Source organism: Microtus oregoni, unplaced genomic scaffold, assembly GCF_018167655.1.
Source record: "Microtus oregoni isolate MIOR12 unplaced genomic scaffold, Mior012 000042F_ref0000377, whole genome shotgun sequence".
Classification (NCBI taxonomy): Eukaryota; Metazoa; Chordata; class Mammalia; order Rodentia; family Cricetidae; genus Microtus; species Microtus oregoni.
The window spans coordinates 11,834,304-11,859,800 of record NW_024543209.1 but is presented as its reverse complement, the minus strand read 5'-3'; the positions used below and the strand labels follow the sequence as shown (position 1 = coordinate 11,859,800).

Below are 25,497 nucleotides of genomic sequence, written 5' to 3'. Positions count from 1 at the left end.
GGTTTTAGGAAGGAAACTGGTATGATGAGCCCAATGTCTGGGAGATCTGTTAGGATGGAGCTTTGAGAGCTGGGGTAGCACGGGAGAGGAAGTATTGGAAGCAGAGAGAAGTGACGCTAACGTCCAGTAGACTCTAAGGGAGAAAGTATTGGTAGTGCCCCGAGGGGACGTTCCATTGTGTTGTTAGCTGTTTTGGGAAGCTGGTCCCGTAGCTTCTTTTCCCAACGAGAGAAACGTCCAGATTCCCGGAAGATGAGCCATGCACGCTGGGCTCACTCTACCCATCTCACCTATAACGTGAGGAAAGGCCAGCCCAATGCAGCAGATTCAGAGGGAGTGTTGTCTAGCCGGTCCCCACAAGACGCGTCACCATTGACAGCTTCGGTCCTTTAAAACGCAGACCTCCCGGAGTCTACAATCGGAACACCCCTCTTCGCTCCCCTTAAGGGGAGGTGGACACTTCAGGAGGAACCCGAGGCCTGGCGTGGGGAAGCTGCCGGCAGAGCTAGACGGCCGCGCCCTCGCGCCGCCCTCCCCCGCGCCCAGATCCCACCCCGGCAGGAGGCCCAGCTGGCGACACGCGGCGGGGCGCGCAGTCCCAGCTCCGGGTCTTGGCTGCGGCCGCGGGGGCGGCGGGCACGTGGCAGGGCGGGAGATTCCACCTGGCCACACCGCTGGCCCGTGGCTTGCTGGCGCTGTCCCGGCCGGCGCCCGCTGCGGGCGCACGGAGGCAGCCACTGCGCTCTCCCGGTCACAGGCGCTAACAGCACGGCCACCGCCGTCGGGTCGCGACTCTAGACGCGAGCCCACAGGCCCGCCAGGTCCTTTCTGGCTTAACTTTGGGTTTGGTTACCTGCCCCAGTCGGCACAGTAACCCTCCTCCACGACCCTCATGCGCCGCCCGGTCCCGCCCTCTGCCGGGCAACTAGCGCCCACGTCCAGGCAGGGCCGGTGGGCGGTGCCGTGGCCAAGCCGACCCCGGGGAGCGGGACTTGGGCAACTCGGAGCCCCGCCCACAACCACTGGCCCCGCCTACTACCCTCCACGGCCCCGCCCACCCCATCCGACTCCTCCCCTTCCTGCCGGCTTGCTCTCTGCAGCCCGCCGCCCGCGCCCAGGCCCGGAACGGAGTCCGTGCTCCCCTCGGCCGCCCCGCCCCGCCGCCTCCCGCCCCTCCCGCGAGGGCGGCCCGAAAACCCGGAGCGCGGGAGTACTGCTCCGCCGGGCCGGGCGGCTGCACTGGGCATGCTCAGTAGCCGGGGCAGGTTTTTCGGTCGCAAGTAGGAAGCTTTTTGCACTACACCGGAGACCGGGAGCCGCGGATCCCGCCGCACCTCCCGCACCGCCGCCGCGCCCTCCCCATCCCGTCCGGCCCCTTGCGGGCGCGATGAGCCCGCGCCTGAGCCTCAGCCAGCCCGCCGGGCACTGAGCGCGGGCGCCCAGGGCGCGTTGCGCAGCTGCTCCTGCGCACAACCCCGCTGCTGCCGGCCCGCACCGGCCGCCCGGAGAGCGAAGCTGGTCCGTGCACTGCGCCCGGCGCCGGCCGCGGAGCAGGAAGCGCAGGCCACGCAGGGACCCAACTGGAACAAAGTGTCTGCCGCCGGGTGCCGCGCCCCGACCCCGCCGCGCCCCTGCGCCGCCCACCATGGCCTCCGAGGAGCTGTACGAGGTACTCCCCTCCCCCCGGCGGCGCCCCCGACCCACGGGCCTCGGTGCCCCGCTTGCTGGACGGGAAGCGTGCGCCAGCCCCCCGAGCGAGCGGCGGGCGGGGGCGCCGGAGTTGCCGGGCCGGGGGGAAGTGGCGCTGACATGAGCGACTTGCTCAGACTCAGCCCAAAGTGCTGCTGGCGAGGGGAGCCCGTGCCTGCGCGCGGTAGGGTCCGTGGGCGGCGCGGGGGTGCTTTTCCTGCCCGTTTGCTAGAGCCTGGTGGACAGGGTGTCGCCTCGCGGGGGGCCCGTGCGGCTGTCTCCACTCGGGTACTAGCCAGAAGGATGCAAAATATCGCACCGAAAATGCTGAACGTTGACCACATGCTTTAATTAGGTTAACATTGTGGCCGGAGCCAGGAAATTGAACTTAAACGCCGATGCGCTGTCGTCGCAGCCTTGGGAGTAGGAGAGGGTACTTAAGAGTGGAGACGATGAGTTATGGGTGATGGGTCTGCCAGCTTTAACTTCAAGTTTGAGAGTTATCGGTCTGGATCTTGGACGAATTCTGAATGTCTCCACGTAACTTCTTGACGTTTTTCAAAGTAGACTTCCTGGGAGTACAGAAGGGTAAAGGCTGGCAGTGCCTTTGGACTAAGTGGTTCTCTGATTTCACATATTTATAAATACATCTTTTTAAGGGACTTAAAACTTTCCGGATTCTATCCAGACTCAACCTTATGATGCCTTTGGGACTTGGGTGTTTAGAGATTGAAATAAGCATCTGTAACTGCAGCCTTATGTGAGCCTTCCAAGGTGTGCCTCCTCCTGTGTGTATTACTACTTTTGGCATGGACTGAAGCTTTGTTGACAACAATGAGAACCTTGTAGCAAGTTTTTTTTGTTTGTTTTGTTGCTTTTAAAAAACAAATGTTTACAAAAGTCCTTAGAAGGTGGCTACCTTCTGTAGACCTAAGGGGGGAAAGATTGTTGCCTGCTCTTGGTTTGTGCTTCTTCAGTTTGTACCTATCTGTACCTATTATTGAAGATCGCCTCCCCCTTTCAACCATTTTACACATTAGCAGTGCCCTAGTGTATTCAAGATGCTCTTAGGTCACTGGGGGATATAAAGGGAGAACTCCCCGTTCCCAAGAAGCTTTGTTTCCAGGAATGGACATGTCTTAGTGGGAACCCGTACAGTAGAGGTGGGAAGGGGTAGGCAAGATGTCTTACCGGCTGAGTCGTGGAAAGTACTGGGTGTGCGCGAGGTGGGGGGTTTCCTTTCCACATTAGATCATTTCTTTGGTGTCTTAGTCTGTGTGTTCACTGTTGAGTGTTTGGGGGGTTCTAAATATCAGCCGCGTTGGTATTTGGGCAAGAGGTTCACATTATACATAAGTTGTATCCTTCTCGAGCAAAGAGATGACACGCTGGTCACTGTTGCCTTATGAGTTAGTAAAGTTACTTTCTGTGTTTCTCCTATAGCTTCCTGTTTTGTATTCACCATTTTTCTGTCACACATCATTTATAAATAGCATTTTATACTAAGGCTTGTGGTCATTCAGGGTGTTTTTGATGTCCGGTAGAGCTGGAGGTATGTGATGGGCGGTGCTCTCAGAGAGCACCTCTACGGCTTGAGGAACGGATGGGTTCACTGTGCAACCAAAGTTTTGAGTCTGGGTTTTTTTGTTAGTTTGTTGTTAGGGAAAAGGTAACATCGAGATTTGATTTGAAGTGGTGAAAGTCAATGTAGGTGTGTCCCGTTTAGTATCATTTAGCTTTCCTTCTAACTTCTTTAGTTGGTGGAAACATTGTGGCTGTATTACAATGAGAAGTTGATGTTGAAGCAGTGCACCTCTAATCTCAGGAGACTGAGGCGGGAGGATCAGGACAGCCTGGGCTTGCATAGTCAGTCAGCGAGGGGGGTCAGCAGGTGAAGGCTCATGCTACCAAACCTCACTACCAGAGTGTGGTCAGTGTTATCTGCGGGAGATTGTCACTTGGTGCTCACACATAAAATAAGTACTTTTAAAGAAAAAAAAGGGAAAGAAAATTGATACTTGAAAGTTTTGCATAGTGGCCGAGAGTCTGGATGTGGAGTCAAATAGCTTGTTACTGAGTTCCAGCTGTCATGTTGAGTAAATTAACCTTGAAAACTGTTTCTTCATCTGTGACGTTGGGATCAATGCTTCCCTTGTACAGCTCTGAGGGTTTATGTGAGAAAACTGAGCACACCCCTACAGCAGGCATGTACAGAGGGGTACTCAGAACTGTCCTGTAACTGATCTAAAATGCCCAAGTCCCGTTTTTGCTTAAAAAGATGAAGAGTTTGCTCACGGAGGGAGGCATTATTGTGTGGTGGCCACAGTGATGTCCAGCTGTAGAGGATCGCTACAGTCTGACTGGCTGGGCAGAACACCATGTGCTTCAGAGGCCAGGTCAAGGGATAATAGTTTTGTCCTGTTTTTTCTGGTTGTCCCTAATTTGAAATGTTCTGCTTTTGGCCTGAGGCTCTACAGATCCAGAGCCCTGAAAAGTCTTGCCCTTAAGTACCTACCTTGATAGGAGGGAGGGAGGCTCATAGGCTTCATGGCCGTAGTGAGTTGACTAACCGCTTACTGAGCTTGAGTTTTTTTTCATTTATGTCTCTAACAATTAACATGCAACCTTGTATGCAGCAGTAGGTCCTTAGTATGACTAAGGGACTCTTGGATTTATGTTTTGTGAATGAAAAACGAGAATAATCTGCAAAAGGGTAGCACAGTAGTCTGCCAGAATCCAAAGAGCTTCTGTTAGTTGAAGGATAGAATAGACTTTCTCTCTGAATCTCGTGCTGCTAGGGCTGAATGAAAGCATGTTTGTGTGTGCATGGCATGCGTGCACCCCTTACGGTGCATGTGCAGAAGTTAGAAAACAACTTTGGAGTCTCCTTCCAGGTTCCTGACATCAAACCCAGACGCATCTTTTCCCACTAAGCCATCTTGCTGGCCCAAAGCATGTTTTTGACTAAGCATAAAAAAGAGCAGAGGTTTCACAAAGACCAAACAACTTTTGTTTTAAAGACTTTAAAAATTCATTTTACAAATTGTTACACACGCACAGCCTATTGTGTTAAAGTATGTGTGTTGTACAGTCCCTTAAGTGTGGCTAGTTGACACAGTGTCTCACATCACTATCTTTGTGATGGAAACAGTACATCTTGAACATTTTCAGTAACACAGTCACCATTGCTATACAGAAGACCTGATTGAGTGTGTTCCTTCTCTTGTAGTGTACAGAAGACTCTGGAAGATCTCATTCTCATTTTGAGGACCCTGTATAGGTATATTACAGTGCTTGTACTAATTCACATTCCCACCATCAGTGTGAAGAATTTGCTTCTTCTCTGCCCTTACTAGTGGTTATCGTTTGTGTTTTTTATAGTTGTTCTAACAGAAGGTACTTGGGTATAGAAGACTTTATTATTTTGTGTATGATATATATGTGTGTGTAGAGGTCAGAGGACAGCTTTGCAACATTGATCCTCTTCCAGGGATTGAATTCATATCACCATGTTTTTGTGGTAGCGTATTTGCCCACTGAGTCATTTTTCTGGTCCTGATTGATTTCACTTCGCATTTTTTATTATTGATGTGGAATATTTTTAATGTACCCATTGGCCATTTGTTTGTCTTTTGGGTTTTATTAAAGATAATGTATCTCTGTGTAACCCTGGCTGTCTTGAAACTCCCTCTGCAGACCAGACTGACTTGGAACTCAAGTCTGCCTGCTTCTCACTCCAAGTTCTGGGATTAAAGGTGTGTGCCATCACTACCCGTTTTCTCTTATGCTAGACTGTGCACTTCTATTTATGATAACTTGGTGGTATACTTTGAAGTCAGTATGATGCCTCTAGGTTTTTTGCTGTTTCTCAGGATTGCTTTATCTATCTATTCAGGAACCTTTTTTTTTGTGTGTGGATTTTAGACTTTGTTCTGATTTTGTAAGGATGAATATCATTGATATTTTGATGGCAATCACATTGATCTTCAGATCACTCTTTGTATTATAGATATTTTAAGTGTATTGTTGATTCTAATCCATGAACATAGTATAGCTTTATATTTGTTTGAAGTCAATTATTTGTGTGTGTGTGCGTGTGTGTGTTTGTGTATTTGTGTGTGTGTGGCTCTAGGAGCCAGCGGAGGATCTTGTGCGTGATAGACAGGTGTAACAGTGAGCTATACCTCCTGCCCTGATATTGCGAAGTTCATTCCTAATCTTTTACTTTCTTTTGCTACAGCTGTGAGTTATGAATGTGATGACGTCCTTGATTCTTTTTCCAGATACTTTGACTTCGTTGTCAGTGTAGAAACAATGCTGACTTTTATATGTTGGTTTTGTATTTCACGAAAGGTTTTTGGTGGAATCATTGGGGTTTTCTGTGTATGAAATGTTACTGTATGCAAACAGGGATAGCTGAATTTCCTTTCAACTGTCTCTCTGCTCTGCCTAGGACATTCAGTATGTTGAATAGGAGGGATGAGAGTATCCTGTCTTGCTCCAGGTCTTAGAGGAAAACTGTGTGACTTTTACCTGTCCAATACAGCGCTATCCTATCCATAGTGTTGTCATCAATACCCTTCTATTGGGATCACTGCCTCGTTTGTGAGGGTCTTTATCCTGGAGGAATGTTGAGTTTTATCAAATGCTTTTTAGCATCTGTTGAAATGATCATATGGTTTCTCTTCTCTATTCTGTTAATATAAGGTATTTGTGTTGTTCAACCTCCCTTGCATCCTAACGTAAATCACAGTTTATTCTGGTGGGTTAGTTTTTCTTTTTTTTTTTTTTTTTGATTTTTCGAGACAGGGTTTCTTTGTTTAACAGTTCTAGCTGGGAATTAGCTCTTGTAGACAGACCACGCTGGCCTTGAATTCACAGAGATCTGCCTGCCTCTGCCTTGGGTCCCAAGTGTTGGGACTAAAGTCTTGTGCCACCATCCCCCACTAGTTTTTCTTTTTTACGTGCTATTGAATTTTGTTGAGTATTGTTACACTTGTATTCTCTCATTCGGGGTATGAGTTGACAGCATTCTTTAGTTGTGCTTTTTCTTGTTTTCTTTTTGTTTCTGGAGACAGGGCCAACTTGGAGCCTGTCCTGGAATTTGTTCTCTATACCAGGCTGGCCTTGAACTCACAGAGATCCTCGCGCCTCTGCCTCCTGAATGCTGGGATTAAAGGTGTACACCGTCACTGCCCAGCATGCTTTTCAGTAGTGAAGCTGTTGTTTTTTGCTTTCATGGAAGACATTTTATTATGCTCCTTGCTCATTACTGGTTTGTTCAGATTTTCTGTTTCTTTATATCATTCACTCTTGATTGTGTAGGAGCCTTCAAATTTGATTTCTTTTGTGTTATCAACTTGATTAGCAAACACTTGTTCATAAGTCTCATGAGCCTTGTATTTCTGCTGTTTTTCTTAATTTTTTTTTTTCTGGTTCAGCTAAAGATTTGTTGATTTTTATTTAGTTTCTTTCTTTTTTTTTTTTTAAAAAAACCTCTCCATGTGACCCCTCCCACTTTCTAAATTTCACTTGTCTCTGCTCTAGCTTTTGTTTTTTGTTGTTGTTTTCTTCTGTTTCTTTCTTATTTATTTATTTAAGATTTCTGCCTCCTCCCCGCCACCGCCTCCCATTTCCCTCCCCCTCCTCCCCATCAAGTCCCCTCCCTCGTCAGCCCGAAGAACAATCAGGGTTCCTGCCCTGTGGGAAGTTCAAGGACCACCCACCTCCATCCAGGTCTAGTAAGGTGAGCATCCAAACTGCCTAGGCTCCCCCAAAGCCAGTACATGCAGTAGTATCAAAAACCCATTGCCATGAACAGAGAATTTTCAACAGAAGTTCAAATGGCCAAAAGACACTTAGGATCATGCTCAACGTCCTTAGCGATCAGAGAAATACAAATCAAGACAACTTTAAGATACCATCTTACACCTGTCAGAATGGCTAAAATCAAAAACACCAATGATAGCCTTTGCTGGAGAGGTTGTGGAGAAAGGGGTACACTCATCCATTGCTGGTGGGAATGCAAACTTGTGCAACCACTTTGGAAAGCAGTGTGGCGGTTTCTCAGTAAATTTGGGATCAACCTACCCCTGGATCCAGCAATACCACTCTTGGGAATATACCCAAGAGAGGCCCTATCATACAACAAAAGTATATGCTCAACTATGCTCTAGCTTTTGTATTGACCTGTATAATTTTTGGTCAGCTTGATACAAGCTAGAAGCTAGATTTTTCTGGGAGTCGGAATCTCAGTTGAGTAAATGCTTACATCATGTTGTCCGTAGGAAGTCTGCAGAGCATTTTCTTAGCAATGATTAATGTGGGAGGGCCCACCAGCCCACTGGGAGCAGCTCTGCATCTGGTCCTGGGTAGTAAAGTAGATTGAGCAAGCCAGTAAGCAACCTTACTCCATGGTCTCTGCTTCATTTCCAGCCTCCAGGTTGCTGCCCTGACTTCCCTTTATGATGGGCTGTATGCTGGAAGGTGAAATAAATTTTCCCCTTTCTAAGGTTTTGTTTTTCGAGACAGGGTTTCTCTGTAGTTTTGGAGCCTGTCCTGGAACCTGCTCTGTACACCATCAGGCTGGCCTCAAACTCACAGAGATCTGCCTGTTTCTGCCTCTGCCTCCCAAGTGCTGGGATTTAAAGGCTTGTACCACTGCTGCCTAGCCTAAGGTGGTTTTTTTAATTATGTAAAATATTTTTAAATTTCTTTTAATTTTTGAGATTATAATATAATCTCTTCATTTCCCCTTTCCCTTTCCTCCCTCTAAACCTTTCCATATATTCTTCCTTGCTCTTTTTCAAATCCATGACTTCTTTTTTATAATTGATATTATATACATATATATATTCCTAAATACAAAAATATAACCTGTTTAGTCCTCACACTGTCTCTTTTATGTATGTTTTCAGGGCTGACCGTTGCTAACCAGATAAGCAGTTGTGCCCTTCCCTGGGGAAGGCTATTTCTCTCCTCAGCTTGCCCTACTTGCTTGTAGTTTTCTATGTACGGTTGATGCCTGGTGAGCTTTCCCTGGCTCCCATGTCCACTGTTGTCCTGTTCAGGTCATGTTTAGACAATCCTGTGGGTGAGACTTTATGGGTGTAGCTTCTGACGTTTCTAGAAGACACCTCTCAGAGCACACTCCTTGAACCTCAGGCTCTTACCACACCCCCACTCCTTGCTTCTGCAGTGATTCCTGAGCCTTGGTTCCGGAGTCATTTTGGAGATGTGTCTCTTGGGACTGGGCTCCACAACTCTACATTTTGATTGGTTGTGGTTTCTGAAATGTCTCTGACTGTTGCAAAGAGAAGTTTCCTTGATGAGGAGTGAAATACTTAGAAGGTGGTTAGGGATTATGCTGGTTTACTAAAGTGGTGGTTATAGGTTCTCCTCTACGATCTGTGACTTAACTAGCCCTGGGTAGTTGGCTAGGTTTCCAGTACCAGGCATGAGTTTCCTTTTGTCGAGTGGGTGATGTGGGTTTTAAGTCCAAATAGAGAACTGTTGGTTACCACCAAGGAGTGCGCGCCTCTGCTGCCCAGATAGGGCTATTGTGCCATGCTGATTGTTGTTGTGGTTCTTAGATGGCATAGGGTGGGGGGCGTAGGGTGGGGCTGTTAGTCGTTCCCCTCCTTTGGAAGCCTGCAGGGCTCTTCTGGTATTGTGAAAGCTAGTCCTCAAGGAGGAGGCTGTCAGGTCAGGTCCTGCAGAGGGCCTCTGGGCCCTCCAAGTTGCTGGTACTGGTGTTTATCAGAGCAAACTAGGACTTAATGTCTTCTTCCTAATGCTCCTTTTGCATGCTTTGCCTTGTGGTTACCATTGGGTTTACAGAAAATATACCATAGGTATGGCAGGTTATTCTTAGCTAATATAACATACACATTTTAGCATAGTATTATTAATTCTTTAAGAATTTCATGCAGTGTATTTTGAATACATTTACCCCCTTCCTCCCCCTAACTCCTTCTAGATTCACTCCCTACTTTCTTACCCATTCCTCTGTTTTATTTTAAATAACCCACTAAGTCCAGTTTTGCTGCTATATATATATATATATATATATATATATATATATACGCATCTATATATGTGGGTATACACAAACACACACACAGACACACACTCATGAGTGTAGGGCCACTTGTGGAAGCATAGTTGACCTGTCAGGGACCATACCCTTAAAAAAAAACACAGCCATCCCATCTGCAGAAGTGATCAGTTGTCCTTAACTCTTCAGCTGTGTGTGTGTGGGGGGGGCTCTTGACCCTCTGGCCACACCCTGCTAGAAGGTTGGTGAGCATGTTCTTGCTCCGGTCCTGTGTAGGCATAGCTCTGTGGGTTGATCACATCCGTCTTGTCATGGCCAGAGGATGCTGTTTGAGTCTGGTTCTCCTGATAGTTTTCAGCATCTCTTTGGCCATGTTATGGTCCCTGAACCCTGGGTGAGGTGAGAGGTGGTGATTTAAAAGAAACCAGCTCATTGGCTCCTTTTCTCCTTATTTTAAAATTGGTTGTTTCTTGCAGCATTTCCAAGCTTTGATGCCATCATCTGCTTTCTCAGCGTTTTTGAGGAGCTGGTTTGTGACTGGCTCCATTATAGGAAACTGGTCTCTTTATGGTTGCCTTGGAGATCATTCCTTTGACTCTGCTGTTTTGGAGTTCTACTCCCGCGTATGCTGTATGACCTTTTATATGTTATACTGCTTTTGCGAGTTTGTGCCTTATCAGGCTATTCTGTCTGCAAATATTGTTTCTTCTCTAGATCCATATCCACTCTTCCTCTTCCTTCTCTTTGGACTGGCATCCCTTTGCCCTCAGCGTCCAGTGCTGGGGTGCCCCAGCACCCTCTTCCACTCTCCTGGGATTCCACATAGTTACCTATTTTGTCATCTTAGTGTCTCTTTATTGATTAGTCTCTCATTTCCATCTCCTTGATTTTGTTTCTTTTTAACTTCCTTTTCTATTTACATTTGAAAGTTATTGTTTGTTTTCTCTTTATGTGAGATAACCTTGTATCTCCTTGATTTGAACTGAGTTTAATTTGATAATTCCAGTTCAGCGGGTCACCTAACTGACGGCGGCATGTCATGAAACATTGGGTAACAGTAAAAGACTTTTCTGAATGCAGAAATGAAAAGCAAATACGTAACGCACCCAAGGTTGCTTGCAGTGCACCCCGTGTTGCTCTGGTGACTTCACTGTAGCGGCAGCCAGCTAATCACAGCAGTTCACTTTGCCACCACCCGCCACTGCCTGTTGCTGCCTGAAACACTGGTTCCCATCTAAGACCTTTCTGTCGTGGAGTGCAGTGACATTAGCCTTGCAGTCTTTGAAGTCTACATACAAGTTTCCTGCTCTCTTAGAAGCACAATGGTTTAATTATGGAAAAAGAAGACTTAATAGTTGTCTATCCCCATTCTTTATCATGTGAATACCAAATTAGTCTGTCTTTGGATTGTATGTGTTTGAATATTTGATTTTGAAATTGTTTTAAGTTGACTCGAGTTTCATAAAAATGCTAAATTTTGCTTGAGTTTAGGACAGAACTTCCAATACTTTGCTAAATAGCTGTAAACACTCTTCTTTCTTCATAGACTGTATGCATTTAGGTGAAGTGGCATGCTCAGCATTGATAGTTAAACCATCAAAATGATCGCTTAACTCTGACAAACATTGAGGATTCTGGGTTATTCTTTATGTTAAAAGGAGTGCTAAATTTGCTCTCATCTTTAATAAATGGTTAAATTATATGTATACCAAATAATTGTTTTAAATTAAGATTTATATCAACAAATGTCAGAGTTTTATACTCATTTTCTATACTTGTGTGCTCGGAGTTAAGAATTTTTTCGCATGGAAAGGTTTTGAATGGAAAAGTTTGAATTCGCCCATTTCGTATTTTGACTGTTTCTGCTTCTGAATATTCTGGATGACCATGTTATTATTGTTGCCCCTGTGCCCCTCCCTTCATCCCTCCTTGCCTTTTGTCTTTGGTGTCGCAGTGGTTATTTACTCCTTGCTGTCACAAATGCCTGGCAGAGATGATTTATAGGAGGCATTACTTTGGCTCGCAGTCTGTCTATTAAGGGGTTTGGTTTATCATAGTGTGGTGGCATGGTAGACGTGGCAGCAGGAGTCACTCAGGAGTGAGACAACTGTCACATTGTGTCTGTAAACAGGACTAGAGAGGAAGGAGCACTGGTGCCCAGTTGGCTTTCTCCTTTCGTTCATCCAGACTTTCAGCCCAAGGAATAGTGCCACCAACAGCCAGGGTCCTCTTCTAGAGCTAACCTAGTTTATAAACTCCCTCGCTCAGGGAGAGGTGTCTTCTCTTGTGGATTTCTGTCAGTTTGGATCACTATTAGCTGCCACGGTGTTGATCTATTTTTACGATTTACTCATTCTCCGGAATTGGAATTGGAGGTGTGCCTGAGGTTTTTCTTGCTTCCTGCAAGCCCAGTAAAGCCTGAAGAGTTACATCTTAATAAAGGTCTGGTTATTTGTGGTTGGGGGCGGGAAGTCCTCAGAACTCTAGTTTGCTGTGACTCCTGCATCTGAAGAAGCCCCCCTCCCCATATTTGGAACTTGTAGTTACCATGACGAAGTGATGGTTTTGGAGGGTTTGAGCCAAGGTTGTATTTGTCTGATGATATTGAAATGCAGATAAGGGTGAACTGGATTTCATATGTCTGTTTATGGAATTGGGGATAGTTGTTGCTCTGCCTAGTTTGTCTTATGAGCATATCTTCTCAAACTTTTTTCTTTAGCTGAGACTGACTTGTTCTTAGCGTGCCAGCCCCAATGTCTGTCTTCATTCAGCCTGCCTAGTAGGTAAGGTTCTTATTCCACAGGACCTTGAAACAAAGAACAAAAAAGCCACACGTCATTAGCATCCCTCTCTTGAAAGTGTGGGGCCATTTTGCTCCTACTGTAGTTACCCCTTTTCACCTCCTTGTCCATTGTTTTGTCATAGTGTGGTGTGCAGTTTCTTCTGGAATGGTTGAATACATATGTTGTTGGGAATTCCATGGTGTGATGTCTGGGGACATGAATCTGGCAGACAATCAACGGTTGCTGATACTACTAGTGATTGGCATTTGAAATCGTAACTTATGTGATAATGGGACATGAGGTGTCTGGTTTGGGACAAATCTTGCCAGGCATTTTGGAGGTAAACTAGAAAGAACTTGAAGTTTGCACAAATTATTTGAGGGGAGGAAGATTTTCTCCTAGAAAGATAGATTGCATTGTTGTTATTAAAATGAATATGGGATGGGAAAGATGGCTCAACAGTAAAGGTGGTTACTGCTTTTGCAGAGGGTTTTGGTTTGGTTGCCAGTACCCACAGCAGGTGGCTCACAACTGCCTGAAATTGTATTTCCAGGTAATCCCATGCCCTCTTGTGGCTTTCATAGGTACCTGCACACATGTAGTGCACATACATACACTCAGGCACATACAATTGAAAAAAAAACCTTTAAAATGGATTTTCTGTTTTTATTTGTGACAGTGGCATGTGTGGGAGGGGAGGCTTTTATCTGCCACTGGTGTCACATAGCTGGTGAGCTCCAGTGTCTGCAGTGTCTTAGTTGGTGTATACTTTCTGTCCGTAAGAGTTCCTGCTGCTTGTGGTTTTCTAGAAGGTGGTGCTGCTGTCCCACTGTTTGGTAGAACCCAGCACTGTTGATTGCAGGTTACGGATATTCTTTAGTTAAAGTTTACCTTTCTTTTTGTCATTCATTTGCGGTTAGAATTTCAGGACGTTACGTAGATGCACATGGGCATTTCCTGATTTACCATGTAACTAATCTCCAGTTCAGCTAGTTAGCACCCGAGAGAACTTGGGTACAGCCCTTTCCATTCTTTGTTTATGAAAGCAGCGACATATGTGTATCGGCCAGCTCTGGGGCTCCATGGTACTGCTTACGTTGATATTAGACACGGTGTTTACAGCTTGACACACAAGTGCAGCCAGAAAGGAACGCGGATCTGCTCAGGCAGGTCAGTGACGTGCTGGTTAGCTCATGAAATGAGTTCAACATGGGGGAGTTCTTGTCTTGGGGTGATAGTTTTTGGAGATCGTGAGCCCTGGAGAGAACATAAGGTATGAGGTGTGTTTATGCAAAGGTGTGTGTTAGAACTATCTAGAAGCCCCTTTAAAAAAACTATGGCACGTAAGTGGTAAAGTCAAGGTCATTTTTATGGTATGTGTTTTACAGTTTTTCCCTATTCTGTTCATTCTAACCACGGCAAAATGAGCAAACGTACTCCTAGGAAATTGAGATGGAGTGGAGGGTTGAGTGGCTTTAGAAGGTGTGACCTGTTTATGTCTGATGTTACTCTAGAACTCGGAAGAGATAATTACTGTGTACTCCACAGACCAAGGGAGTGAGTATTGTTGTGAGATGCTTTAAAAAGTTTCAGGGATATGAGCCATGATAGTGACTTCCTGGAGCCTATGGGCTCCTGGTGTGTGTATGTGTCTCCAAGCTTGTTTTAAGTTATCTTCTAGAAAAATCATTAAGTGAAGTATAGGTTGATTTGGTGATGGGTTAATGAGATTTGTGATGGTTAAGGCGTCATCTTTTTTCAGTGCTTGTTTTTCAGTGAAGTTTAAAGGTCCTGCTTTCAGTTGGGTCATCTTCCTGCTGGCCACTCAGAAGCTGCAGGATTTGTCTCAACTAAGCCTCCTGTTTAAAGAGTGGTGGTGTTGCGCTGTCGTCCAGAGTGCTGTAGCTTGAGAGAGGCGTGTCCTTCAGAGACCTGCTCTTAAAGGCTTGATAGATCATGAACCTGCGGGTTATTTGAAAGTGTCAGACCCTTTAGGGTGCGGGACTGGGGAGGGGCAGGCATGGTTGGAGGAAACTCTATTGCTGGGGGCTGTCTTTGAAGAAACTTCTGGGGTCTGGCCACCCTCTTCTCTCTGCTTTCTAGCCACCATGAAATGAGCAGCTAGTTGAACTTGAGTAAGTCTCATTGCCATGACCTGTTTTCTCGCCACAGGCCCTAGATGCAGCCCCAAACATTGCCGTGTTCATCTTAGTTGTCTGCCTTGGGTATTGACAGGCATGTTCTCCCTAGTTTTCTTGATCCCATGTCCAGTCTTGAACTTGTCTTTATTCCCCACCAGGCTTTCTGCTCTAACTCTTGGCTTTGGCCATGTGCTTGTTGCCTTGCAGAGCTCTGGACCAGGGCACAGGAGCCTGACTGCCTATTTAATTTAGCTAATAAGTTTTTATCTGTACACTCTAGGAGACTGCTTTTCTTATCTTATACTTCAGGCACCTAGAGTAGAGTGTAAGCAACTCTAGTTCAAACCGCCTTAGTCTTCCAACTGTCTGGTATATACTCATCTCTGATATGCAGATATATAGATGATCTTTTGAGCTTCTAGAAGAGGTGGGTGTGTGTGCGCAGCACACACGAGCCTGTGCTGAGCTTGTGCGAATGCCCAGAAGATGCTCATTAGCATATGGTTTGTTGTGCTCTTCCTCAGATTGTAATAGAATGAAATTTGAATTGAAGTTTATGCCCTGGCAATGCTGAAGCATACATGGGCAGTCTGTATATGATGATTCTGTTGAATTTGTCCATATTGACTTTCATAGTCTGAGGATGTCTGGCACCAGATCTCATTACAGATGGTTGTGAGCCACCCTGTCGTTGCTGGGAATTGAACTCAGGACCTTTGGAAGAGAAGGCAATGCTCTTAACCGCTGAGCCATCTCTCCAGCCCAGTAGTAGGAAATATATACCAGTAGCACCTGCAGTTTGATACCTAAAATGGTGGATAATTTTGATCCCTCTCTCTGCTATGGTTTTTCCTATCCATGCTCTTTGGCTCTTCAGTGACTCCTGTGTTAGATGTCCTTGGTGCTGTTGGGAGGTGTTAAAACCTCTAAGAAGTGGGACCTAATGGGAAGTCTTCAGGTCACTGGGGGTATGTCCTTCACAGGAATAGTGAGAACCTGTGTTCTCTTGCTTCCCTAACCATGAGGTGAGCAGTTGGCTTCCAGCACACGCTCCCTGACACGGCCTGAAGCAAGCGAGCTGTGAGCTGAAATAACCTTCTGTGTGCGATTTTTCTCAGGCATTTGTTGCAGGAATGGAAAGCTGACTAACCACACACACACACACACACACACACACACACACACCCCTGTAGTACCGTTGTTTATAAATTAGGCATTGTGGGAGATTATTCTCTAACGAGTTTCCTGACTGTACTCGCTTGCTTTTATATACCTTCTCAGAGTTTCTATTTGTAGTTGCCCTGTCTCACTTGAAGTACTTTGTATCTCTTGTTCAGCATATTCTAATTCTTAACCTCTGGGGCCATTAGGTAAAATAAGAGATTAACTGTGAGTGCCAAGATATCCGGTACTTTTATAGCCCAGATGGCTATCAGGTGGCTATAGTAGGTAGTGTATACAGTCCGGATATGCTCCACAGGGCCTGATGCACACACACAGGCCTCTATGGGTTTCGTCATGCAGCTAACAGCGTGCCCGGCTTACTTTTTATTTGTTGTCTTGAGACAGGGTCACATGTAGCCCATACTGACCTCACACTTGCTGTGCAGTTGAACTGCCAAAGCCTGTCTGCACCTCCCAGGTGCTGGCATTGTGGGCATACATACACCACCATACCCAGTTGTGATGCCAATTAAAAAAAATCTATGAATTGTCTTTTGAATTTTCTGTGTGATAATTTCAGAACCTAGTTGGCTGTGAGTAACTAGGTCATAGACAGTCTACAGTCTGTCCACTCACCTATCAGACTGAATAAGCTCTCCTTCAGAATGACTATCCTGTCACTAAGTGCTACTCATAAATATCTTCTGAGTGTGTCTTAATTAAATAGATGGACATATGTCTATCAATTCCTCAGGAGACGTTCCTTCCTAAATAGCTTCAGTTTGTAGTGGTTATGCAGAATAAATTTTAAAATACCATGGAATGTATTTTTTTCTTTTGAATTGTGTGTGCTTGGTTGCATGTGCATGGTGTTGGTACAGAGGTCAGAGGTCAGCGTGGAGTATTCTGTTCTCTCCTTCAGCAATAGAGTTGATGGGAGTTTCTTCTCCATCACTTCCAGTTTGACATGGGTTCCAGACTCCAAGCCCAGGCCCACCAGGCTTGTGTCGCAAGCGCCTTTACCTACCGGAGCATTTTGTCTAGATGTGTGTGCTCATGTTGGTAGGAGGAAATCAAGTATTAAGACCAGAAGCCTTCAGAGCTGAGTAGCCGTAGGGACCTAATAGGTAGTACTCTTCCCATTGTGAGAAAGATGGCCCTAGGGAGGAAAAGAACACAGTGCCAAGATGGAGATAGGAAGGGGTTGTTCTAAAATTCTAATTTTTCAGTCTCAGTTCTACTAAAGAGGAAACTGAAACCTTGGGAGCTTCATCTTGGGGTTCCTGTGGCTAGTTCTACAGCCATAAAGGGATGTGGGTGAACTGGGAAGCTGCTTCAGTAGTGGGGCAGGGCTCGTACTTTGTTCCAGAGATAGCCCAGTGATACTACTTCAACTAGGTCAGTGGTTCTCAACCTGTGGGTCATGACCCCTTGGGGGGTTCCACGTATCAGATATTTACATTATGTTTCATAATAGTAGCAAAATTACAGTTATGAAGTAGCAATGGAAATAATTTTATGGCTGGGGGTTACTGCAACTTGAAAAACTGTATTAAAGGGTCACAAGGATTAGGAAGGCTGAGAACCACTGGTCTAGATCTAGAAGCTTTTTCGTTGGGGTAGGGCCCTTTAAACATCCCCTGGAAAGGTGGGAAGATCCAGGAGACAGACATTTTCCATGTGTTCCCACTTGTAATCATAGCATCTTGGAGCTGGAAGCAGGATCTGGCTATCCTGGGCTACACAGGGAGATCTGTTTCAAAAGAAAAGAGGTGTGGATGCTTCATGAGCTTTAGAAGGCCAGTGGACCAGTGTGTATGAAGACTCTGCTGTACCCCTAGCACACTGACATCATTCTTAGAGAGAAGGTAGCTTGTGATTGGCATCTCCAGACCCTGACGCCAGTGTCACTCTTTGAAGAAAGCTGACATATCCCCACCCCCTTCCCGTTGATCAGGTGCAGATAGCTTCTTGGTTAGGGGTAGGACTTTGTACCTACTTTGCCTTCTTCAGCTAGGGATTTGTCTGGTTTGAAAGTTTTCTGTGATGACCTTGAACTTTTGTTTCTCACGCTTCTGTTTCCCAATTACTGTGGAGAGGTTTGTGCCATCATATCAGGTCTGTGAGGTATTGGGAGTTCATCCCCAGGGTGTGTTACTTCCCCAAATTAAACCCCCAGTCTCATTCAGTCCCTTATTGTCTGTGGACATCCATAGTGTTTGCAAAGAGTAGCAAATACATGGGAAGATTGAGTTTTCTCCCTAGCTATCTGATTTGGATATTAATGACAAGAAACTGTTTACTCTTTAAGCATCCTACGTTTATTAAAGGTGATGCTTGAATGGTTTGCCCTGCTGAGGTTTTGAAATGAATAATGAAATATCTTCTTTAAAGAGACCGTGTCTTACCTTGTTGTTCAGGCTGACCCTATCTACTGCTTTCAATTATTTGCTCTCTTAGCTCTTAACACTACAGGGTCACAGCCTCTAATGAATTCCTTGAGTCTCATTATGTAGCCCTGGCTGGACTGGAACTCAGAAACCTGCCTGCCTCGGCCATAATGAAAGGTTTTTTTTTTTTGTGGGGGGGGGTGGTTATGAGACAACATTTCTTTGTGTAGGCTTGGACTCATTCAGTAGACCAGGCTGACCTCAAACTCACTGGGTTCTACCTACTTCTAAGTGTGAAATTAAAGGCACATGCCACCATCTTTTGGCGATCATAATGAAATTGTTTAATGTGACAACTAGTAACTTAGAGATCTTGTAACTTAAAACCATAGCTTCATATTTGCATCGGTGTCTGCTGAGGGCTACGGTGGCTATGTAGAGTCCAGGAGGGGCGTGTTCCCTCTGTGGTTGAGGTTATTTTGTTGTGTCTGAGATGCCATTGTCCTCTAAGATCTCATACTTCAGTGGCATAAAACATGTTGTTTTCTTGGAATAAGCATTGGAGACTCACGGATATCCCAAACTGTTCATAGTGTCAATTGAAAGATGGTAGTTCCTTTATAAAAGGTAAAATTATTTAGAAAAAAAGATTTATTCTACTTTTTGTGCGTGCATGTCTGTCTGTCTGTCTACAGAGGTGCCTTGTGGAGGCCAGAAGAGGGCATTGGATTCCCTGAAGCTAGAGTTATAAGTGGTTGTAAGCTACCAAGTATGAAGGTAGAAGAATAGCAAGTAATCTTTACTTTTGAACCATCACTTCACCGGGGGGGGGGGGCGGGGGGGGGAGGAGATTGTGTACACAAACACTCATGCCATGTTGTACTTAACGGAGATCAGAATGTAAGCGTTGGTTCTTTCCTACCAGGTGGGTCCTGGGAATTGAACTCAGGTTGTCAGGCTTGGCAGCAACTTCTTTACCTGTTGGGCCTGAGAATCCAAGTCACTATCTCTATCTTCCTTTTCTTTCATTGTGACTGTCTCTGGGCGTTTCTAAGTAAAATGCACAGCAGGCCTGACTAAAGTAAGACATTTTTTAACACTGCTGTGGAACTAAATAAGGCTTGACTAATTCCCAGCTATTTCAGAGTCATGGAAATCTTTGTGTGGACAAAAAGGAGTGACTAATGATGGGGTAGAAAATTAATAAACTTTATATAAGATGAAGGCAATCTGCAAGGAAAATGAACTCAATGAATCATCCCGGAGAACAGTTTTTGACTGACTTAAATTTAAGATGTCTAGAAAGATGCCTAAAGCATCATTGAATACAAAAAAATCAGAGATTGGATTTGTTCAGGCAAGTTGATTGAAAATTTTGTCTGAGAGGAATCACCATGTTTCTTTTAAATAAAATTTAAGTGTCTACAAAGATAATGAATGTAAGTAAGCCATGGTTTGACATGTGTGATGACATTTAATCTTTTTCTATGTAAATGTGGGCTTTGCACTGTGCTTGGGTGGGTGAGTCTTGTAGCAGAGGACAGAGTCTTCCCCGTGCTCCACATTACTCAATGAGGCATGGTCTGTTGTTGAACCCGAGCTTGGTAACGCCCTAAACTAGCTGGCCAACTCACTCTGCAGATTCCCTGTTCCTGTCTCTGGCTTCTGAGGGTTGGGATTCCTGGTGAATCACAGCATCCACCTTTATGACCTTCATGGGTTCTGGATATCTCAGCTCTGGTCCTCGTGCTTGCTGTTGTGTGATGCTTCAACCACTGAACCATTTCTCCAGGCCATGTGGTGGGGTGTGTGTGTGTTGGGGTGTTGTTTGCTTTTGTTTCGTTAGACTTTAGTTCAGCCCTTTATGAGATGTTTTTTTTAAAGAACTGGAACAACAAGTGTTTGGAAACTTACAGAAGGCTTGTTCAGTACCAGCATTACAGATTCATTTATGAGGCTAGAGTAGTGACTGAGCCGGTTAGAGCACTTGCTATTCTTTAGAGAATCAAGTTCAGTTCCCAGCTCCCATGTGGGTGCCTTACAACTGTCTTCAGCTCCAGCTTCCAGGGTTCCAGTGCCCTCTTCTGGCCTTCATGGGCACATGAACACATGAGAGTATGCACACACATATACATAAATATTTTAATTTATTTAAGAGTTTTTTTCGTTGTTGTGCTTTTTGGTGTGTGTGCCTTTTTGCCTGTGTGTGCATATGAGTATAGCTGCCCGAACAGGAAGCCAGACCAGGGATACAGGCAGGTGTTTGTAAGACTTTTAAACAGTTCTCTACAAGAGCAGTAAATGCTTTTAACCACTGAACTATCTTTATAGCCCATAAAAATTAGTCTTTTTTTTTTTTTGAGAAAAAATAAGACTAGGGGTATTGTTCATTGTAAAATGGTTCTATAGGTCATATCTTTAGTGTGTGGCAATCTGGGAGCTTAGGCAGTCACGGAGATGCAGAGGAACACATCTGAGGTCTGGTGATGACGTCCCTCGTCAGTGTTGTAAGAAAACTACTTTGGATTTGCACAGTCATCAACCTCACTCATTTCACATTTAATTTATTGCTTTTGTTTATTCCAAAGCCCATTTCTCATTTATGGAGGGAAGATTGGGCACTGTGGAGGGCATTCCGTCTGAGGATTTGTAGGGACGGGATCGTTTATTTGGTCTGAGGATTTAGTGGAGGTGGTACGTGGAGACACAAAAAGAAAGCTGTTGAGGAACTCAGACCATTGAGTACCTGTTTCTTGAAGCAACTTGAGGAATCTAGTTTATTGGGTCACCTGACACCAGAAAATGAAAAGTGGCATACATGAGACACTCCTGATCGTGGCAGAAGGGAGAGCCACAGTTCACATCACTGGAATTCCTCCCCAGAAGACAGAGAGTACTCTGATTACAGCCAGTCTGACAGAAGAGGGTATTCTTATGATGTCAGCATGGAATCACGAAGTAGGGACTAAGAAAAATGCAGAGAAAGATATGGATTAGAAAGTCCCAGAAATGACCATCTCCTGGAAAAAGGCGCCCAGAACGAGCCGTAGCCCAGAGTTCTACGTACCTGCTAAGAAGACAAAGAAGGACGAGCAGGATCCACTGCTCACTCGAAGTTGGCGGGGCTGGGGGGAGACAGGGGAGATGGGGTGGGACATATGTTCCTCCCCTAAAACGCAGGATTATGCAGTAACAGATTACAGATAAAAACAGCCTAGCCTAACAGAGAATGAGCTGGAAGCCCCTGAAGAAATCAATCAGTGGTCTCATTAAAAAGGTCAACATCTCCAATGTAAGTATTATTATCCAAGATCTCCTTCAAGAAAACCTAGGCAGAGGGAGAGTACTGCTGTCCAGGTCTGTCTTGCAGGTGCAGAGTGCTTCTCCAGTCTTCACTCACGTTCACACAACTTTGGTGGCAGTAATCAACTCAGAATTCCCACAGATTGGAGAATTAATCCTCTAGAGACTATTTCTTAATTTCTGAAAAGGATATCAAAGGAATGATAAACTTTACCTGACTGCTCCAAAATTTGTGGTACTTCTTACTAACCAAAGTGTGGCATGTGAGGTTCTGTGACTGAGATGCTCTCTTTGCTGCTAGAGAGACCAACAGATGACAATGTTGAGGTAGCTTTTGGCATCATCAAAGTATGTGGCCTCAGATTAACCCAGCCGTCACCAGAAGGAATCAGTGCTATCTTTGAATGCCTACGGAACATTCTACATAGGTCTGAGATCAACCAAAGAGCTTAGGACACTATTATAGTGGTGTTTGCTATACGGAAGGACAGATTCAAAGATCACCCTGTTATTTGGGAAGGACTTGATTTAGTGGAAGAGAACGATCAGGCTACCCGTATGCTCCCCTTGGAGAATGACTACGATCTAGAAGATGTTCTTAATGTTTTCAAGATGGATCCTAATTTTATGGAGAATGAAGAGAAGTTTAAAGCTATTAAAAAGGAAAAAATTGAAGGAGACAATGATTCAATCACAGATCAAGAAGCTGGAAGTAGTGAAGATGAGGAGGATGAAGAAGAGGAGGAAGAAACTGTTGATGAAGGAGACAGTGATTCAATCACAGACCATGAAACTGGAAGGAGTGAAGATGAGGAGGAGGAAGAAGAGGAGGAAGAAACTGTTGATGAAGGAGACAGTGATTCAATCACAGACCATGAAACTGGAAGGAGTGAAGATGAGGAGGAGGAAGAAGAGGACGGAGTACACCAAAGTATCCATGACAAAACAGAAATCAACCTGGTCTCATTTCACCATACAAGATATCTCGCTATCCAGTCGAGTTTAGATTTTGAAGAATGTGCACACAAGTTGCTGAAGATGGAGTTTTCTGAGAGCCAAACAGAAGAAGCTCTACACCATGGTACTTGGTTGCTGTGCCCAACAAAGGGTCTCTGAAAAAATTTTTGCCTTGTTAGCTTGGCTCTTTTGCATGCTGAAAAAAAGAATACTTGCAATCATTGAGAGTCTATTCAAAGAATGCTATGATAACATCCATCGCTTAAAAACACACCGCTGAGGAATGTTGCTGAGGTGTTTGCTCACATTTTCTACATGGATTCATTTCCATGTAGTGTTCTGAATGTATCAAGGTTGGTGAAGAAACCACTACATCATCTAGTAGAATTTTTGTCACAATATTTTTTCAGGAACTGGGTGAACACATGGGTCTTCCTCAGCTGAATGCGAGGTTAAAGGGTGAAACCGTACAGTCATTCTTTAAGGACTATTACCTCGAGACAGTCCACGGAATACCTGGTTTGCCATCAACATTTTCACTTCCATTGGTCTCAGAGGTTCATGGATGAACGAACTGCAAGGGCACCTGCAAATACACCCCAGAAACCAGAAGCTGAGCAAAAGAACCCCCCTCCCGACTTCGTCGTCGTTGGCATCCTCCTCAGACAGAGTCTGATTCCTCTGACTCAGATTCTGACAGCAGCAAGAGCAGTCCAGACTCTTCAGACTCCTTATCCTCCAGCAGTCAGAGCTCTGCCTCAGAACCTTCATCCAACAACCGATGAAGCCGAAGCAGAGATCCACATCCAAGTACCAGGCAGAGCTTCTGGAGTTCGGTTGTCGAGAGGGAGGAGCAATATTACAAGCAGCGGGGTCAAGACCGTGAGAAAACCCACAGAAACAGCTGACTTGATCTAGTGGTAACTCACTGACCCCGAACTGACAGCTGGGGAACCCGCATGGGACCAAACTAGGCTCTCTGAATGCAGGTGACAGTGTGGTGTGGGCCACTGGCAGTGGGACTGAAGGTGGGGGAAACAGGAAATGGGGAGGAAGTGGGAACTGGGATTGGTATGTAAAATTAGTAATAAAAATAAATAAATAATATGGATCTAGGAAAAAAGGTAGGTGTCTGAAGGTAGATGTGGGAGAGGAGAAGGTGTTTTGTTAGCCAGCACCTCTCTGAAATATGATTTGTCTGTCTTCAGTCACTGTGTAAGCCAGCTGACACTCAGCCGACATGCAGAGTCGAATCTCATCCCCTTAGTTGTGGTTTGCGGTGAAGGCTCTATGTATACCTGTTGAAGAAAGGATGGATGAGAACTCTATTTAGTAACGAGCACTAGGCACTGCACACCATTCTGCATTATTATGTGGCTATTATTCCACATTCCCTGTATAACTGATCTGTGGAGTAGGCTACATCAAAAAAGCAGCCCTGGCTATCGGTCTGCCTCTTCCTTTTGGGTCCCACCAGTTTCTTTCCTTAATTTTGTTTAAGAAATCCTTTAATACCTTTAATCCCAACATGTGGGAGGCAGACACGGTGGTCTGTGAGTTCAAGGCCAGCATGGGCCAGTGTGTCTTGAGATGGGCAGAGGACTACAGATGGGGTTAGAGTCTAAAAGGTGTCACACTTAGGACCCTATAGATAGCTGTGCTGAGAACCTTGAGTTTTAGTGGTGCAGCATGGGAAGCCATGGGAGAATGACGCACTGACACTACATTTTATGAGTGAGGTTCCTTCGGATGCTGTATGGAACCAACTACGAGGAGCCCAAGAAGAGCCACAGAGGTAGATCAGGAAGTAGGCACAGCAGCACAGATAAGGTACCTGGGGAGGATGTAGCAAACGCTAGTGGGTTGTGAGCACTAACTGCCTGTCATGCGGGACGTGGAACTGAGCTTGGTTTAGCCTTGTGAGGGGGTCGGAGGAATGGAAAGAAGTCATGTTTTTGTGAGTAGGGTGTACTTGTCACTTACTGAGGTAGGGCCACTGCTTAGGGACCAATCTGGTCTTACTCCTAGGGAAGGCTGTGAGAGTAGGGAATATGAGGAACTGGGTTTTAGGTGTTAAGTTTGAGGAACCTGTGTCCAGAGGATTGTATTGAGCAATAGTGAGCCACATGGGTTACAGATTAAGACAGGTGGTGACTTGGAGTTCTCAAGTATGGACTTGGTCAAAGCTTTGAACAAGGTCAGCCACACAACAGGAAGATCAAATGGAGAGGGGACTGGGGTACTTGGGGTGTTCTGGCCACACTCGCTGTATAGAGTTCAGGGGAGATGACCATAAAGGTGAAAGAGGCTAAGAAGTAGGAAAGCCAATACTTAGGCTGCATCTCCCTTTCTGAGCTCTCTATAGGTTTTTGTGACTCTTGGTAACTTGATGGTTGGTTACTGGTTTGTTGAAAGGGTATTTGCATCTTCTCATGTCTGTTTAGCTTTTCAAATTACCATGTCACTTGGAAAATCTGCAGGTTCCTTTTTTTTTATATGTAAACTGTCTTAAAGTTGACACACTTGTTTATGAATGCTTTCGTCTTTTGTATTGGCAGCATTGAATATGTGTTGTAACAAGTATTTCTGCTTTGTTTCTGATCCTGGAAGGGACTGGTTCTGCCATAGTAGGGGAATCTATAGGAATCTAGATACTCTTTTAATCTGGAATTGTTTAATCATGGTTATTGAATTATATTGGATATTTTCTGCATTTATCAGAGATGATTCTCTTAGCCCCGGCTGTTTTAGTTTTCTAGTGTAGTATGTTGTGTGTTTTCTGATGGGAAACCATCCTTGCATTGCTGCCGTCTTTTCCTAAAAGTTGCTTGTGGAGGTTTCTTGTGATCTTGTAAAGCATTTTATTTGGGAAATAGAGTTTGCATTTGTTTTGATCAGGGTTCAGGTATTATATAGTAGTTGATGTGGATTGTGAGTTGGACAGTATCTGGACCTCCCCCACCACCACCACATACACACTAAGCAATGGTCTGAATGTGTCTGAGGGAGTTTCT

At 45.1% G+C, this 25,497-nt stretch overlaps 1 protein-coding gene and 1 pseudogene across 2 annotated transcripts in view; both read left to right on the top strand.

The window, feature by feature from the left end:
* Window positions 1-1,173: 1,173 nt before the first annotated feature.
* Window positions 1,174-25,497, top strand: part of Cdyl (chromodomain Y like) — a 132,863-nt gene continuing 108,539 nt past the window's right edge. The window contains exon 1 of one of the 2 annotated variants that reach the window (XM_041632911.1): window positions 1,174-1,669. In XM_041632911.1, coding sequence (XP_041488845.1) covers window positions 1,646-1,669 — 24 coding nt within the window. In that variant the 5' untranslated portion in view covers window positions 1,174-1,645. The remainder of the gene's footprint in view (window positions 1,670-25,497) is intronic. The other variant, XM_041632913.1, reaches the window with a different exon arrangement.
* Window positions 2,088-23,391, top strand: LOC121434106 (annotated as a pseudogene).